Source organism: Myotis brandtii, unplaced genomic scaffold, assembly GCF_000412655.1.
Source record: "Myotis brandtii unplaced genomic scaffold, ASM41265v1 scaffold521, whole genome shotgun sequence".
Taxonomy (NCBI): Eukaryota; Metazoa; Chordata; class Mammalia; order Chiroptera; family Vespertilionidae; genus Myotis; species Myotis brandtii.
Window position 1 is genome coordinate 4,096,059 of NW_005369870.1, and position 17,474 is coordinate 4,113,532.

General features: G+C 40.1%; 1 protein-coding gene across 3 annotated transcripts in view; it reads right to left on the reverse strand.

Moving 5' to 3' along the window:
- The window catches only part of TUBGCP4 (tubulin, gamma complex associated protein 4), a 49,976-nt gene that overhangs the window by 17,876 nt on the left and 14,626 nt on the right, over positions 1-17,474 (reverse strand). For 2 of the 3 annotated variants that reach the window (XM_014548746.1, XM_005877558.2), the window contains exons 3-9: positions 15,349-15,471; positions 14,915-14,968; positions 14,166-14,222; positions 9,927-10,006; positions 6,586-6,787; positions 3,329-3,494; positions 2,971-3,095 (exon numbers count right to left, since the gene is read on the reverse strand). In XM_014548746.1, the coding sequence (XP_014404232.1) occupies positions 2,971-3,095; positions 3,329-3,494; positions 6,586-6,787; positions 9,927-10,006; positions 14,166-14,198 (606 nt within the window). In that variant the 5' untranslated portion in view covers positions 14,199-14,222; positions 14,915-14,968; positions 15,349-15,471. Of the gene's footprint in view, positions 1-2,970; positions 3,096-3,328; positions 3,495-6,585; positions 6,788-9,926; positions 10,007-14,165; positions 14,251-14,914; positions 14,969-15,348; positions 15,472-17,474 lie in introns of those variants that run through there. The other variant, XM_014548747.1, reaches the window with a different exon arrangement.

Consider the following 17,474-nt stretch of genomic DNA (forward strand, 5'->3'; position numbering starts at 1 on the left):
TTAGGAAACAAATATTAAAAATAGAAGAGCCCTAGCCAGTTTTGCTCAGTGAATAGAGCGTCGGCCTGTGGACCAAAGGGTCCTGGCTTTGATTCTGGTAAACGGCATGTACCTTGGTTGCATCTCCTCAGTCCCTGGCCCTGGTTGGAGGCAACCAATCGATGTATTTCTCTTACATCGATGTTTCTCTCTCTTTCCCTCTCTCTTCCACTCTCTCTAAAAATCAGTGGAAAAAATATCCTCAGGTGAGGATTAACAAAAAAAAAAAAAAAAAAAAAAAAAAAAAGAAAAAAGATAAGAAAAGAAAGATCCAAGAAGGGATGAGTATATGTATTGCAAGACATTCCCTCTTTCCCCTCTGGATACACTGTATTTCTTTTCATTACTATAAGTTGTTGTTATTGTTACAACAATACCTTTCAAAAAAAGTCAATTAGGTAAAATTCTAAAACACTTCAAAGAGTTAAAGATTCAATTTTTTTGTCTATCATTTTTACAAACTGGAAATATTATTTCTAGTAATATGTGCATTTCAGAATTTCACCAGAAAAAAATTTTTGAAACTTTATTTTATTAATTCAAGACAATTTTACTTTCCTTCATTAATTATATTTTCCAACGAGTTATCACAAAAATGATAAAAGAACAGAAATTGATTCAATAAAACAGATGAAAGGAACTGAAGACACCAGCCCCCTAGACAAGCACTGTCCTGGCTAAGGACAGAGGAGTGTCTTGAAAGTTTGAAAGGGCAGGAAAATGTACTCTACACTTGATCTCAGCCAAAAGGCCAGGAAGTGATAGCAAGTGTATTCTAGGTAATTCAGATATTTACTTGTCCATAAAGAATCAAATCAAGTGATACTTCAAGGCCATTTTAATGTCTAATATTCTATGTTTATAACACAACTCTGTCTCCAACACCTAGAAATTTTTGAGGCAGTGACCAAAAAAGATAATGACAATTTGTGACAGATTACTGGGCTTCCAATGTGAGGGCACCTAATACTAAGCTTCCTCAGGTTCTGGACACTGACCCTAGTGCAGGGGTGGGCAACCTTTTTGTGAGTGCGTGCCAAAACCAGCAAAATCTCTGACTCAAAATTCTTCTGTGTGCCAACCCTAGTTTTTTGAGAACATGTTACACCTACTTGATATCTCTTAAGGTGTACATATGTGAGAACCTTGAGGGGAAGCAGTGGGTACAAAAAGACAAGGAATGAGGAGTAGGCAGCAGGGTGTGGATCACTGGGACCACAAGAGTGAGGAGGGCCAAGGGCAGAGCTGGTATCCAAAAAAGGAGCAGCTCCAGATACATGGAGTGATGGGAGTAATGATTCTCCTACATCTGTAAAGTCTTAATGAGAAAAGCCTTTCATAAAAACACTAAACAGAAATTAAGGATGTAGGGTTAAGTCCAATTTAGAGGAGAGACTGGAGAAGAATCTGGTTTGTGCAGTGAATAAAGAATAAAAAAAAAAAGAACCTTGAAGAAATAATAAAATTCATTCGAGCGACAAAAACACAGTATATGATGATGAAAAATACATTTATTTTTTAATGTATACATGTACACTGATAGTCCGACAGAAAACTTTATGACTCCGTTTGATATTATCAGTGGGACTTTTGCTGCTGCATCACTGATGACAGAGATTTTACATCAGGTTTATATTTCGTGACCTTCAGAGATATGCACGAGCTACTACTTTCATCCGTCAGGCTACTCCTATTACGAGACTTAACAAAATTCATCACTGAGAACAAAGATTCACAAGCGTATGTGGATGAAACCAAAACACTGGTCGGATCTAGGAAAGCAGGGAGAGTTAAGGCAGAGGCATAGATGTAATTGCTCTTCCCCTCTCTCGTCAATCCATGTCTACGGTCTTTAAGATAACTTGTTATGTAAAATTATTTATTTATCTAAGATGTACCTACACTGAATTTATCTGAAAAATAAAAAAGTCGATATTAAGAAAAAAATTGTAAATGGAAGATTATAAGAGAGGGTTTCGCGTGCCAGCAAAAGTTACTGGTGTGCCATGTTTGGCATGCGTGCCAGGGGTTGCCCACCCCTGCCCTAGTGCATTGGCTATGCTTCAAAATAACCTGCAGGGGTTTGTTTATTGGTTGGTTGGTATAAATACAAGTACCTATGCCCTCCTGACTTACAAATCAGAAGCTCTGAGGAAAGGACATGGTGCGAGTAAGCTTTATTATCTCTACTGGGATTCTACGTGCAGCCAGAGTTGAAAACCACTAACACAATCAACAACCCAGTTGACTAACTGAAGATTTCATTTCACATTATCACACACCTGTGAGCCAAACTGTATCATAAGGACAGAACATATGCCCATTTGAAAAAGTATTGGTCATAATTTAAGTTCATGGATGAAGCACGATTCACATATGAACAATGAACTGGGTATGGGTCGGAAGACCTGTTTCTGACCTCACCTTGGTTACTTACTGTGCAACACCAGGCAAGTTAGCTTCCTGAGTGTTGTTTTCATTTACAGGAATGGGAAAATTATACCTGTTCTTGTCTTCCTCAGGAGTATCATATCCACAAATGGCAGAATAACTAATAAAGCCATTATAAAACATAAGTAAGGCACTACATTTACTCAGAATCCATTGGTTCCTTGGAGTTATTGCCAACTACTGTATACAGACAGATTCAAAATGCTGACGATGTGAAATGAAACCAAGACCGCCCTTTATTCAGCGAGCTAGTTAACTAACTCGTAAACTCCTGCCAGGATCGAGAGGCTAAGGCAGCTCCGCCTCTACTATTAAGAACAGAGAGAATCTTTTCATTTCCTACTTCTTGCCCTTCAACTCTGTCAAACAATTCCCTCCAAGCTAAGTTCTAACCACATTAAGAAGAAGCAAAAGTCAAGTATTCAATTCCTGGGGAAATTAATCCACTTTCTTCCTAAGAAAACAGATGATGAGACAAACCTCAGCCACAGTGCTCCGAATACGGTCCACCACCTGCTCAAAGTCCACCAGGCTGAAGAGCGGCTGCTGCTTGAGGCGATGCAGCTCGGCAGCAAAAGTGTCCTCCTGGTTTTTCAAAATGGATCCTGCAAAATGGGAAGGCACCGTCACAGGAGGCGGGGCACAACCAGGACGGCAAGGGTCCCCCATCCTGCTGGCGCAGCTCCTTAACCAGCTCGCGAGCAAGCACGTCATGGTTGTGCTGAAATGTCAGTACATAAACACTACTCACCACTCACTAGGACCAGGGGTACTTGGGTTCGCGCACTATCAAGAAGAGCCTTGGAGGATGGGGTACGTTGTGCAAGGATATTCTTACCTTTTCTAGTCAGGTTGACATTTTGATTCTCAAACATCTGGACAGACTCTCCAACAAACAGGATTTTTTCAGCAACCCTCACTGGGATGTAGGATGGAAGAATCTCCACGCGCAGGGAAAACTGCTTTAGAGATGGTGCCAGCATGTTCTCTTCCTCTATCAGGCGCTGGTCAGGGAAGTAACCCATATCAGAGATGATGTATGAAGAAAGGGAAAACAAGAAAACATCCCAACACGTGATATATATTTTCTGTAAATAGAGTAGGGACTTTAAATCTGAGGTTGCATCTAGTGTTAGAAAGATGTATTCCATTTTCAGGCAGCACAGGAGATGGTGGAAATGATAGTGTTTTGTTGTTGTTGTTTGTAATATGTTTTTTATTGATTTCAGAGAGAGGAAGGGAGAGGGAGAAATAGAAACATCAATGATGAGAGAGAATCATTGACTGGCTGCCTCTTGCACGCCTCCTACTGGGAACTAGCCCACAACCCGGGCATGTGCCCTGACGAGGGATCTGTGACCTCCTGGTTCAGGGGTCAACACTCAACCACTGAGCCACACTGGCGGGACCAGTGTTTTTTTAATATTAGGATTTTTGTCCTCACTCCGCCTTTACTACTTGTGCAGATCTGGAACTCAGTTTCTCTACTTGTACCGTGGAATACTTGATCTTTTCCCAAATCTACACGTCTATGATTTGTGTACATGCCTGCTCTGCCCAGCTCTTTATCCAGCCCCAAGTCATTTAGCCACATGTTTCTCAATGTGTGGCTCCTGGACCAGCAGCATCAGCTTCACATGGGAGCTTGTTAGAAATGCAAATCTTTTTTCTCAAAAAATTTTTTTCTTTATTAATTAAGATATTACATATGTGTCCTTATCCCCCCATCCCTCCCCTCACCACCCCCACTCATACCCTCACCCCCTGGTGTCTGTGTCCATTGGTTAGGCTTATAAGAAATGCAAATTTTCAAGCCCCTTCCCAGATCTACAGGAAACTTGGGCAACGAGGCCCAGCGATCTGTTTTAACAAGCTCTCCAGGTGATTCCGGTGCACAGTGAAGCTGGAGAACCACTGACATAGCCCAGAAAGGCCCAGATATCCTCCCCGCCCCCCCAAATCACTCAGCACCCCAATCCCTGCCTTGCTTTAGATTTGACCCTTATCTAGTTCCAAGGGACTCGACTGTCCTGACTTTGATCTCTGCTATTTGCCCTCGTTGTTTTGGGCTTCGTGCTGGTGTTCCTCCTGGCACTATTCCTTTTCCTTTCACTCTCCCCATCCTCTTTATCGACAATCACATCTTTTATGGCTGAATTTTTCACCGTAACAGGTATTTTAAGTTTTTACATCACAGAACTCTCTACAATTATAAAAGTTTCCAGACAAATATACAGACATACATTTCACAGAACCTCCTGAAGTCCCACGTGGACCCCAGATTAAATATTTCTAAAGATGATGATGCCTAAATCATCACCTTTAAGCTAGATTGCTCTCATGAGCACCAGCCTCAACCCACTGGACATTTCCTACAAGTACCTCAAACTCAACATGTCCAAAATTAGATCCATATTCTTTCCTCCAATACTAGCAATATACATTGCTTATCATCACTACTCGCCTAGCTGTTGAAAGCAGACTCTTAGGTATCATCCTTGATTCTTTCCTCTGGGTCCATATCTAATCAATCACTAAGGCCTACTCATTCCACTTCTTAAATCTCTCTCAAGCCTCTTTATTTTTCTCCATATTTACTGTTAATACCCTTGGTTTAGCCATTATTATTTTCACCCACATTCTTCTAATGTACCTACAGTGAATCGTGATTTTAAAAAAAACCCACAAAGAATCCCCACACAGTATCCAGAGTGATCTATCATAAAGTCCAATGGTGCTAATATATTGCCTAAAATTCTTCACTGGCTCCAAGCTCTTTTCAGGTTCAAGTTCAAATTCCTTCCCACTGTTTACAAGGGCTCTCATGATCTTACCTCTGCTTAACTCAACAGCTTCACAGATTGCCACTTCCCCCATCCCCTCCACTGTCCTTACAAGATACTTCAGTCTTTACTTGGCCATTTCAATTGAATTACTAATGGTTCCCCAAATGAGCCATGTCCTTCATGGGCTCTGTACTTTACACACATCCTTCCCTAGAATATTTACACACATGCCTGGAATGTTTCTTGACCTCTCCTCTCAAACTCTTTGCAATTTACCCATATATTTCACTGAAGACTTCTCTAGTTACTTTAATACCATGTTCTGATACCCGTACTTACTCTTTCCAGAATACTTAGTACACTGTAATGTTACTGTTTACTTATATCTTCCACTAAACTATAAGCTCTTTAAGGACATGGACTACTACCTATTATTTGTCTACGTAGTTGTGGCACCTAGAACAGTGCCTGGCACATAACACCCATTTAATTAAATGTTGTAACAGGATAAATGAATGGATGGATGAATAAGGACAAGAGAGGACTTTGGGGAGTTTAATCAAAACTCCAAACTGCATTTAAATACTACAGGGTAGCCCAGCCAGTGTGGCTCAGTGGTTGAGTGTCGACCTATGAACCAGGGGATAACGGTTCAATTCCTGGTCAGGGCACATGCCCAGGTTGCTGGCTTGATCCCCAGGAGGGGGCATGCAGAAGGCAGCTGGTCAATGATTCTCTCTCATCATTGATGTTTCTATCTCTCTCCCTCTCTCTGAAATCAATAAAAATATATTTATAAATAAATACTACAGGGTAGCTACAAACTACTTTAGGACACAAGACTTATTATTAACCATTTAAAAGCATATACTAGGAAAAGGGGAAACAAAAGGAATCTCACAAATTATTTCCTGTCTAAGGCAGCTGAATGATTCTCTCTCATCATTGATGTTTCTATCTCTCTCCCTCTCTCTGAAATCAATAAAAATATATTTATAAATAAATACTACAGGGTAGCTACAAACTACTTTAGGACACAAGACTTATTATTAACCATTTAAAAGCATATACTAGGAAAAGGGGAAACAAAAGGAATCTCACAAATTATTTCCTGTCTTGTAGTCTCACATTAAGTTAGGTATTACATTTAAGTATTAAAAAAAGATAAAGACAAGTGTTTATATCTAAAGAATTTATGGAAGGTGCCCAGGCTATGATGAACTTGGAGCAGGGTCACCAAAAGGTCATTTAGCTGTAGTCTTTTCTGATTCCTGTGACGAGTATGCTGGGCTTCTTGCTATGTTCTCACCAAGTCCTGGAGTTCTCTCAGTTGTTTTCCTGTCAGTCCCCCAATACCCAGATCCTCCTCATCCTCTTCTGGCTGGGCAGTGACGTTACCAGAAGATGGACCCTGTTTGATAAAGAACTCTTCATGCTGGTCCAAGAGGAGTCCGTGTAGCATCCAGGCTGAGAGCTGCTTATACATGACCCCATGACACACGGCCAGGATTCTGAGTAGGGAGAAAAGCAAGACCCTTAGAAGTCCACTTAAAGAACACTAAGCCCACAAGGGCACAGAGGGTACGCTTTAAACTGCTACAGGATAAACAGAGGCCTGAGAGGTTGATGAGTCATAGGGAAATGACCAAGTAAGCTAAAAATAATTGTGGTATTTTTAATTTAAATGTTTGTGGCTGGACTGATTAAATTTCCAAACTTGTGACCTACATACTGAAGTCTGAAATGTTCAGTGACTGCTCTGATAGTCTTTTAGGAGAAACACATTTTCTTTCCTCCTTTTGTGTATATTTAGTTTTAACACTGATATTACTGTTAAAATTAAGTGGACTTACGGGAGTCTCTCTTTGGCTAACATAGTATTAAATTTGTTTTATTTTTTGTTGGAATCACATAAGGAGAGTAGATTCAATACATAACAGGCAGGTATACCTGAACAAGTATAATCCAACAAAATGCAGAAAGGTTGTTGGAGAATGGGATATTTACATGGTCTCAAAGGTATTACCACCAGATAACGTATTAATTACAAAGGGGAAAATGTCCCTCTAAAATGGAGAGATCTGGTGGAAAACACTTAAACCAAGTGATCAAACTTTACAACACCAGTAATGGGACAAACTTATTTTCTGTGCCTTCTGATATGATGCAACAGGAAATAATATGACCCATGTAGTATTCTTGCAAAAAAATTTTTTAACCCAAATGTAAACATGAGGAAAGAACAGAAAAATCCAGATTGTGGAACATTCTTCAAGACAACTGGTTAGAACTCTTAAAATGTCAGTCATCAAAATTAAAAAAAAAGAAAAAGAAAAAGAATAAAAGCAAAGGAGACTAAAAAGACATGACAACCAAATGCAACATGTGAACACTGGTTGGATCATGGATTCACAAAAGAACAGCTATAAAGAATTTTTGGAGGGGAACTGAAGAAATTCAGATATAGTTTGGATATCATATTGTTGAATTAATGTTACCTTTCTTGAGTATAATATGGTATTGAGGTTATATAAGAAAATGCACACCCCCCCCCTTTTTTAAAGGATACAAGCTGACATTAAGGGGTTAAGTGTTATTATATTTGTGACCACTTTCAAATCACTCAGCAAAAAATTATGGTATGTATGTGGGTGTTTACATATAAATATATAAATTTACATATACATTTCACAGTTTATATAGAGGGAGAAAGAAAAAAATAAATGTGGCAAAATGTTAACTGGTGAAATTAAAGGGTATATAGGTGTTTATTGTACAGTTCTTTCAACATTTTTGTAGATTTGAAAATTTTCAAAATAACTGGGGAAGAAAAAGAAACTAAAAGAGACTGAGTCTGCTATTTGTCGTATGCTAACTGAATGGAATAGCTCTTTAAATTAAATTTTGCACATTGCACTCTGTGGTCTGTAAAGTTTGGTCCCTGAAAATATATAAATTTATTATATCCTATATAATAAAAGCCTAATATGCAAATCGACTGAATGATGGAATGACCGGTAGAATGACTGGTTGCTATGATGTGCACTGACAACCAGGGGGCAGACGCTTAACACAGGAGCTGCCCCTAGCCCAAGCTGGGGCCTGAGAGTGGGCAGTGCCAGGCTGGCCAAGATGGGTGCCAGTGGGGGCACCCCAACGCCCTGCTGGTCACCCCGCAGAGGGAGGCGACTGGCAGCGGTGGCGGGGAGCGGAGCTGGCGAGCAGGCGGTGCCAGGCCAGTCAAGGCAGGTGCCAGTGGGGGCCCCCCCAATCGCCCCGCTGGTCACCCCACAGATCGGCCCTGATCGTTGGCCAGGCCTAGGGAACCTACCCATGCACGAATTTCGTGCCCTGGGCCCCTAGTTATCTACATAAGATTTTATATTCAATGCATAAAACTATACAGTCTGTTTATACAGAGAGAAACTAGAGAGGATATACACCAAAAGTTGAATTGGGTGTCTCAAGGGACTGCGAAAACAGGTGATTTTTATTTCTTCTCTTTGCATGTCTGTATTTTCTACAATCAAAATTAATTTCTTTTATTATGGAAAAAAAGGCACAGTAATAGAGAAGTAAGTCCAGAAACATATTCTGGAAATTTTCCTGCTCATCTGAGGACTTACTTGTGTAGTGGTTAAAGTGGAATTGTTAAGAGTTGGGAGGCACCTCAGAGATCACTGATTTTCAATTTTTCAATCAATGCCACACCCTCTTTCTTTCCACACCCTCTTTTTAAGAAATGAGGAAGAAGAGGGGAATAGGATACAAGTCAAATGAGCAGTCTTTCATGAAACTCCATATACATTTAATATAGTTGTAATCATAAGACATACTTTTGAATCCTTTTTTTAAAATATATTTTATTGATTTTTTTACAGAGAGGAAGGGAGAGGGATAGAGAGTTAGAAACATCCATCAGCCTCCTCTTGCACACCCCCTACTGGGGATGTGCCCGAAACCAAGGTACATGCCCTTGACCGGAATCGAACCTGGGACTCTTCAGTCCACAGGCTGACGCTCTAGCCACTGAGCCAAACTGGTCAGGGCTGAATCCTTTTTTTCAATTAGTGTTATAAAAAATATTCTTACGTGTTTTTATAGTATGTATAGTGTTAATGGCATTATAGTCTATCAAGAGAATATATCTTTATCTTTCCTCTACTGCTGGTAATTTTTTAATTTCTTGATATAGTACACAACATTGCAATGAATAATGCTCGTGCATGTTTATTTCCTTTTGAATACATTTCTTAGAATAAAATTCCTAAAAGTGGCATTATGGGATTACAAAGTATAAACATTTTTAAGGGCCTCGATGTGAAAATAGCGGCTACTCAAAATACACATGTTTAGACACAGCTAGGCATTATCCGGCACATGTAATGGAAATTCTCCCAGGATGATGAGATCCAAAAATTAAAAGGGTTGCCTCAAGGACCTCTAGCTTTGATACTCAACACTTTATAATCCTCTTTTTGCAATTTCTGAGCCATCAAAAGGATTACATGGGCTCCTCTGCTCATGGGTCTTTTCTATCCTGGTCATACCTTTCCCCAGAAAATAAGATGACCTGAAAATAAAACCCATGCAGTCAAGTCACTTGACCACCCACCTCTGCCCCCAACCCCCAATTGAACCATGACTTACTTTTCTAGTGCACTTCGAACAGGAGGCAAACCTCCACAGCTGTGTTTGTATACTGTTTCCAGGATCTGACAACCATGAATCTGTGGAAAACACAGCCTTTTCAATCTGGATTCCATTTCAGTAGTTCATGTAGCACAAACTCATATTCTATATTCAATCCAGAGGGCACAATCGAGTAGAGAATGGGGATAACTTGATCATAAGATCCAGGTATAGTTCGATTCTGACTACAATTCAATGTGTGGGGTTTTCCCCACAGCACCAAGCAATTCTCAAACACCAGCTGGGGTGTCCTACATTTTTATTTTATTCTGACTCTACCCTGAGATGGCATTAGACCAGCCGTAGCTGTCCTCTTGGGTTTTTATGGAGGCTTCATCACACAGGCACCATTGATTAAATCATCAGGCACAGGTGATTGAACTCAATTTCCAAGCTCTCCCCCGCCCCCACTAACCCAAGGGTTGGGGGTGGGACTGAAAGTTCCAACTCTCCAATCACATGGTTGATTCCCCTGGCAACCAGCGCATATCCTTAAGTGCTGTGCAAAAGTCACCTCATTAACAACGCAGGTGTGCCTGTTAGAGTGGCCATTATCAACAAGACAAGCAATAACAAGTGTTGGAGAGGTTGTGGAAAAAAGAGAACCCTCATTCACTGCTGGTGGGAATGTAAACTGGTACAACCACTATGGAAAGCAGTCTGGCGATTACTCAAAAAAATTAAGAATAGAGCTACCATATGACCCAGCAATCCCCTCTCCTGGGTATATGCCCGAAAAATTCGAAATCATGTATTCGCACAGATACATGCACCCCTATATTCACTGCAGCATTATTCACAGTGGCCAAAACATGGAAACAACCAAAGTGTCCACGACAGAAGACTGGATAAAGAAGATGTGGTACATATACACAATGGAATACTCCTCAGCCATAAGAAAGGATGAAATAGCACCATTTGCAACAACATGGATGGACCTTGAGAACATCATGCTAAATAAGTCGGACAGAAAAACTAAGAACCATATGATTTCACACATATGTGGGATATAAAACTGAAACTCATGAACACAAACAACAGTGTGGTGGTTGCCAGAGGGAAGGGGGTGGGAAAAAAGGAGGACCTAAGATAAGGTGAAAGAAGTTTGACTTTGGATGGTGGGCACACCGTGCAATATACAGGTCTTGTAACTTAGAAACCCACACCTGAAACCTATATGTTCATGTTGACCAATGTCACTCCAATCAATTTATAAATATTTTTTAAAAACCCAGAAAAACAACCAACCTTTGCTCAGTGGTTAGAGTGTTGGCCTGAGGACCAAAGGGTCATGAGTTCAATTTCTGGTCAAGGGCATGTACCTCAGTTGCAGTTTCCCAGGCCCCAGTAGGGGCACATGCAGGAGGCAGCCAATCAATGTGTCTCTCTCACACCAAAGCTTCTCTCTCTCTCTCTCTCTCTCCTCCCCCCCCTTCCTCTCTTCTACTTTCTCTAGAAATCAATAGAAAAAATCTCCTCAGGTAAGGATTAAAAAAATACACAATTTAAAACAACAACTCAGGTGAGGTTGATAGGGGTTTCTTATGAATATCAAGACACCTTTATCACTCTTATCACTTAGGAAATTCCAAGGGTTTTAGGAGCTTTGTGCCACAAACTGTGGAGAGCGGCTACAGCATCTGGACAGGTTCAAGCCTCAGACTAATGAGAGGTCACGGTCCTCTCGTTTGCCACGTGCAAGTCCCAGCTTGGAGGGCAAAGCCCTCCCAGCACAATTATAGCCAAAGGCTGTGGTTGTAAGCTTGACCTTATGGTCCGAACTAAGTGATATAGGCTGTGGGAGGTGCAGCAAGTGCCACCAAAACAAAGCTTGATAGAGTTCAGGTGCATGTAATTGAGTAGATTCAAAACCATGAGAACATTGTAAACATCTTGACCACGCCCTTACTTTGCCTCATGGAATCTGGCTATAAAATAAAGACTCGGCGTGAAGGCTGTGGCACTGTCTCTCCATCAGAGAGCAGCGTCTCACCTAGCCCCAGCTTTATTCTCTTGTCTGTCTTCTTTAATCCTTCACTGCCACCCCCTCTCAGGTTCACCCCTGGCCGTGCTGAGCACGGCACAATAATACGAAGACCAAATATGTATTTCTTATTATAAATCAGAATATCATAATAGTTATTCTCTAAGTATGGATTCTCAGCCTCCCTACCCCTCTCCATTTGGCCTCACCTCAAGGAGCAGCAGCATCGCCTAGGACAGTGATGGCGAACCTATGACATGCGTGTCAGAGGTGACACGTGAACTCATTTTTTTGGTTGATTTTTCTTTGTTAAATGGCATTTAAATACATAAAATAAATATCAAAAATATACATCTTTGTTTTACTATGGTTGCAAATATCAAAAAATTTCTATATGTGACACGGCACCAGAGTTAAGTTAGGGTTTTTCAAAATGCTGACACGCCGAGTTCAAAGGGTTCGCCATCACTGGCCTAGGAACTTACAAGAAATGCAAATTCTTGGGCTCTACTCCAGGCCTCCTGAATCAGACCCTCTGGGGTAGGGCCCAACAACCTGGTTTTAACAATTTGCTTCAGGTGATTATAATGCACAATGAATTTTGAGAAGTACTGCACTAGAGAAACCAGAAACATTTAGTTGAAATTCCAAGCAAAGAGGTAAAGAAATCTCTTTCTTTCAGATTAAGGCCTAATTTATACTACTTCTAAAGTATACACTTTTCTAAAAATCTGCTCCCTCTTTCTATACCCTCTGGCTTTCTCTTAAAAAAAAAAACTGTTTTATTGTTGAATAATTTACATAACATAAAATTCAGCCATCTTAAGTGTACTACTCAACAATTTTTAGTAAATTTACAGCATTGTGCAACCAATTACCATAATCCACTTTCATAACATTTCCATCATTATAAAAGGATCCCTTTTGCCTGTCTGCAATCATCCCCAGTCTCACCTCCAGCCCATGTTCTTGGCCACCTCCGTTTTTTGCTGGGTGGAGCCATAGCACACTAGCTTCTCTACCACACCCCGGCAGGAAGGAAGGTTTGCCCATCAGCAATCCCTCTGCTCATTGTCCACTCTCCTTCCTGTGGCCAGTGGAAGCTGGAAGTCAACTGAAATGTGCAGCCAGGCATGGAATCCTTTCACTGAATCCAGTCACTGAGAAGGTGCCCACCAATTTGGGAGATAGATTAGTAGAGTGCAGATGGTCATAGTCTTTGGAGTCAGACAGATGTGGGCTTATAGTCCAGTTCTACCATTTCCTACCATCTGTGTGACCCCAGACAGTTCCTTAACCTATTTGATCCCTTAGAGGACTGAATGTATGTGAAGTACTTAGCACAGTGCCTGGTACACAGCAAGTGCACAATAAAAGCTCGATGTTATAAGATGAGGGCAATCAGCTTTGAAAGACCAAAGAGCACCTCCCCTTCTGGCTTTGCTAGACAGAGTGAATGCAGCAAAATATAAATTTCTATACTCACAAGGTGAAAAAATAAAGTAGAAACTGGGCAAATTAACTGGCTAACTAGTGATATTCACCAAGGTGAGCACTCCTAATTAGGCAAGGCACAAATATAACAGCTTAAAAACATGAATGAGCTAAAAACACACGTTTAATCCATTTGTTAATTCTTCTTCTAATGCGAAATCTCAAAGCATTTACTCTTCAGAATTATTGATGTTGCCTAGAAAAGACATTCTCCTGACATTGGGAGCCCTAACTTTTCAGTGCATTTGATGAAAACTTGTGATAAGAATGGGCATAGTTAATAAATAATAAGCATGCGGGTTTTACCCAATGGCCTAATTTTCATAAAACTGCCAACACCCTAACAAGAAACTATTGCCTTCTTTTTTTCTAAGAATTAACTTTTAGCTTCTCCTTAAGATCCATATGCAACAGTTTTAAATCCTTAGTGCAAAAAGCTCCCATCTCCAAACATCCATATCATTATTTTCTTATCCAACAGCATTCTTGAGTATGTCTATTAACATTTCCCCCACCTCTGGACCAGAAGGTACTTAGGGACAAGGTCATAATTTATTTTTGCATTCTTGACACTTATCATAATACCCAAGCAAATATTGTTACATACATACATACATACAAACTACTAAAATCTAGAGTCTTCAAAAAAGAATGTAAGGCAAAATTAAGAATATTTACTTGGTGCTTACTGAAGCAAAAGGAAAAACAATAGTTCTTACCTTTTGACTTTTAATTTGTTCTACTACAACCATCACAGAGGGAAAAAGGAGCTGGAACTGCAAAGTAGAGAATAATTAGGAGGATCTATAATCAAATACAAGGAAAAAAATTACTTCAGGAAATGCTTTTGTTTCTAAATAATCCCACTTAACAAAGATGGCAATACCATAGAGCAGCCAAGATCCAATATCTTTTTTTATTTTTTATTTTTTTGTTAACCCTCACCCAAGGATATTTTTCCATTGACTTTTAGAGAGAGTGGAAGGGAGGGGGAGAGACAGAGAGAAACATCGATGTGAGAGAGACACATTGGTTGCCTCCTGCACGCGCCCCAGCCACGGCTGGGATTGAGCCTGCAACTAACTTATGGGAATCAAATCTGGGACCTTTCAGTCCCCAGGCTGATGCTCTATCCACTGAGCCAAACTGGCTAGGGCAAGATCCAATATCTTAAGGCAACTTGATATGGGATTAGTGGCAGATAGAGAACGGCAGATAGAAACAGTCTCTATTTCTGAGACTAGCAAAACTGTTAATATTGAGGTCAATTTAGAGCATTAACATCAGACATTAAGTTTTAACTAAATTTGGAGCTTTTCAAACAGTTCTGACCTAGGAAAGCATACAAAATATAAAATGCTGGGCTATTTTAATCCAGAAGGGAAAAAGTTCTCAAAAAATTTCACAAGTTGGATTATTTTAACAATATCAACAGATTCCAAGGCATTTTGTTACTTGAGCAGCATACCTGATCTAAGGAGTAATTGACATGTGATATGGAGAGATGGGGGTCAGCCAGGAACTGCAACAAGAAACACTGTGATTAGAGCTCCATACAAAATATCTCAAATCTGTTTGATCTATGAAAACTAGAATGAAATCTAAGAATGGGCTTAGTGTTAGTTTTAGGCTATTGAGAATTGATGATTTATAGAAGATAATTCTGATTTTCAGGTGATAATAAAATCAAAGCTAGGGCTCTTCTTACTCAGGAACCTTTGCCATGAGCTGCACGCCACTTTGATCATGGCTTGGACAATCACAGAGAATACACTGTACTCTCCAGCCATGTAGAAAATAGCTTACTCCTAACCACCTGACCATATCAAAAGGCATTTCAAATTCAAAAACATGCCCTAATCTTCTGTCCCAGAGGTGTTGTTCCCATATCTCCTCTCTCACCTCTTGTTCCAAATCAAGCAGTGCTTGTCGATAAGGCTGCAAAACGGAGTCCAGACCTGTGCAGAAGGCCCTGAGATAGATTCCATGTAACCCACCTTGGCCCTGCTGAGATGGATGGTGATCCTGAAATCAAACAAAGAGAAATCAGCTCTCAGCTCAGACCCTGAAAGCTGAAGACATTATCCTTTATTAGTGGTACTGTTTTTGCTTAAATAATTCCGTATCAAAGAAGTGCTTCAGCGAGAGGAAAGCCCAACTGAAGAGACAGATTTGGAGTTCTGACCTTTTAAAATGTGGTATTTTAATTTTCCAAGCAGCCCAGATGTTACAATCAGGTGGTACTCTATACTGTTAGTGGGGACTTTTCCACAACTCAATTTTAACCTTATAAATTCCAGCTTAAATCCTTTTGGTGGTTTACCACTGTCCAGAATAATTTTTAAACTCCCCTTCATGGCATGCAATGACTTCTGCATTTTGGCCCTTACCTCTCTGCAAAATTATTTTACTGTGTGTGTTAAACTTCACATCCTCATTTCCAAACTACCCACAGGTCACCAAATGTGCCTTGCTTCTATTTCTTAGCCCTGTGAATTTGGATGTGTTCTACTCATAACTGTATATTCATCTTTTTTCTTTCTTTTTGTTAATCATCACCAGAGGATATTTTTTCCATTGATTTTTAGAGATAGGGAAAGAGAGAGAGAGAGATTGCTTCCCATATGTGCCCCTGGTCGGGGCTAGGGATCAAACCTCCAACCTATGTACATGCCCTTGATTGGGAATTGAACCCTCGACCCTTCAGTGTGCAGGCTGACACTCTAACTGCTGAGACACACCAGCCAGGGCTGTATACTCATCTTTGGGAAAATACCTACTCTTCCTACAGGATCCAACTCAAGCACCTCTTCTCTGCAAAGCCATTCCTAACTTTCCTCAGGGAGTCAACAGCTTCCCCCTTTGTTGCTTTCATAGCATCTTTACTTAGTGCTGGAATTGTATTTTTGTCACTAGGCCAAAAGCTTCATGAAACAAGATCCCACATTTTATTCATCTTTGTATTTTAGCTCCTAGCACAGTTCTTTGAACACAAAGGGAAATACAGGGTATCCCCAAAAATGTATACACACTCTGAATAATTATTAATTCCAATAGGTTAAATCTGAAAAGAAAGTAACATCAATTGAGTTATCAGCTGTTAAAATGTATATACATTTTTTGGGGGACACCTGTATTTACTGAATAAGTAAAATGACCTCAATCCTGTTCTAACATCCTTCTCTTGCCTAGTATGGCAACTCATCTGAACATGAATCTGATAGCCAACATGGGGAGTTATAAGACTCTCACTAAGAGGCTATTTACAAATATGCTTGTCTTTCAGGAAATCTGCAATTTTTTGTAAGACCTTCTACAGTTTTATATGAGAAATTGTGGTTAACCGTTGACTAGAGGTCACAATGACTAGCCTCTATGGCTATGTACTAATTTGGGTAATCGGCCTCTGGTGGTGGTAGATACAAGAGCAGAATTCACCAACAAATATGGTAGGAAGCTTGGGCTCAGGAATTATAAGGTACAGTGTAGCCAGAGGATGCTGCAAAGGATACTAGTAGTTCCTGGGATGTAAATGTTCACAGCTATAATAAGAACAGCATTGGCACAGGGTGAAATAGACCAGATTGGCTTGCAACCAGTCAATTTTGTTTCGATCTTGTGTCACTCCAGATAACTGAATGCCTTCATTTATTACAAAATAAAAGAGAAAATGAGTATACTTTTTACTTTTCAAAAAAAAGAGGTGCCACTGACATGTTTAGAACTAGGAAAGTAGGAATTAACATATCATATAAGATGAAACCCACATAGTCACATGAATATAGAACAGATTTTTTTCTTTTAGGTGTTATATACAAAAAATCAATATTCTTAATATTAATAATGTACAGTTATATTATATTAATAATATCCTATCTAATAAAAGAGAAACATGGTAATTAGCCGTACGGCTGCTACCCTTCCCACTGGCTAATCAGTGAGATATGCAAATTAATTGCCAACCAAGATGGTGGCCGGCAGCCAGGCAGCTGACTCGAACAGGGAGGCTTGCTTGCTTCAGTGACCGA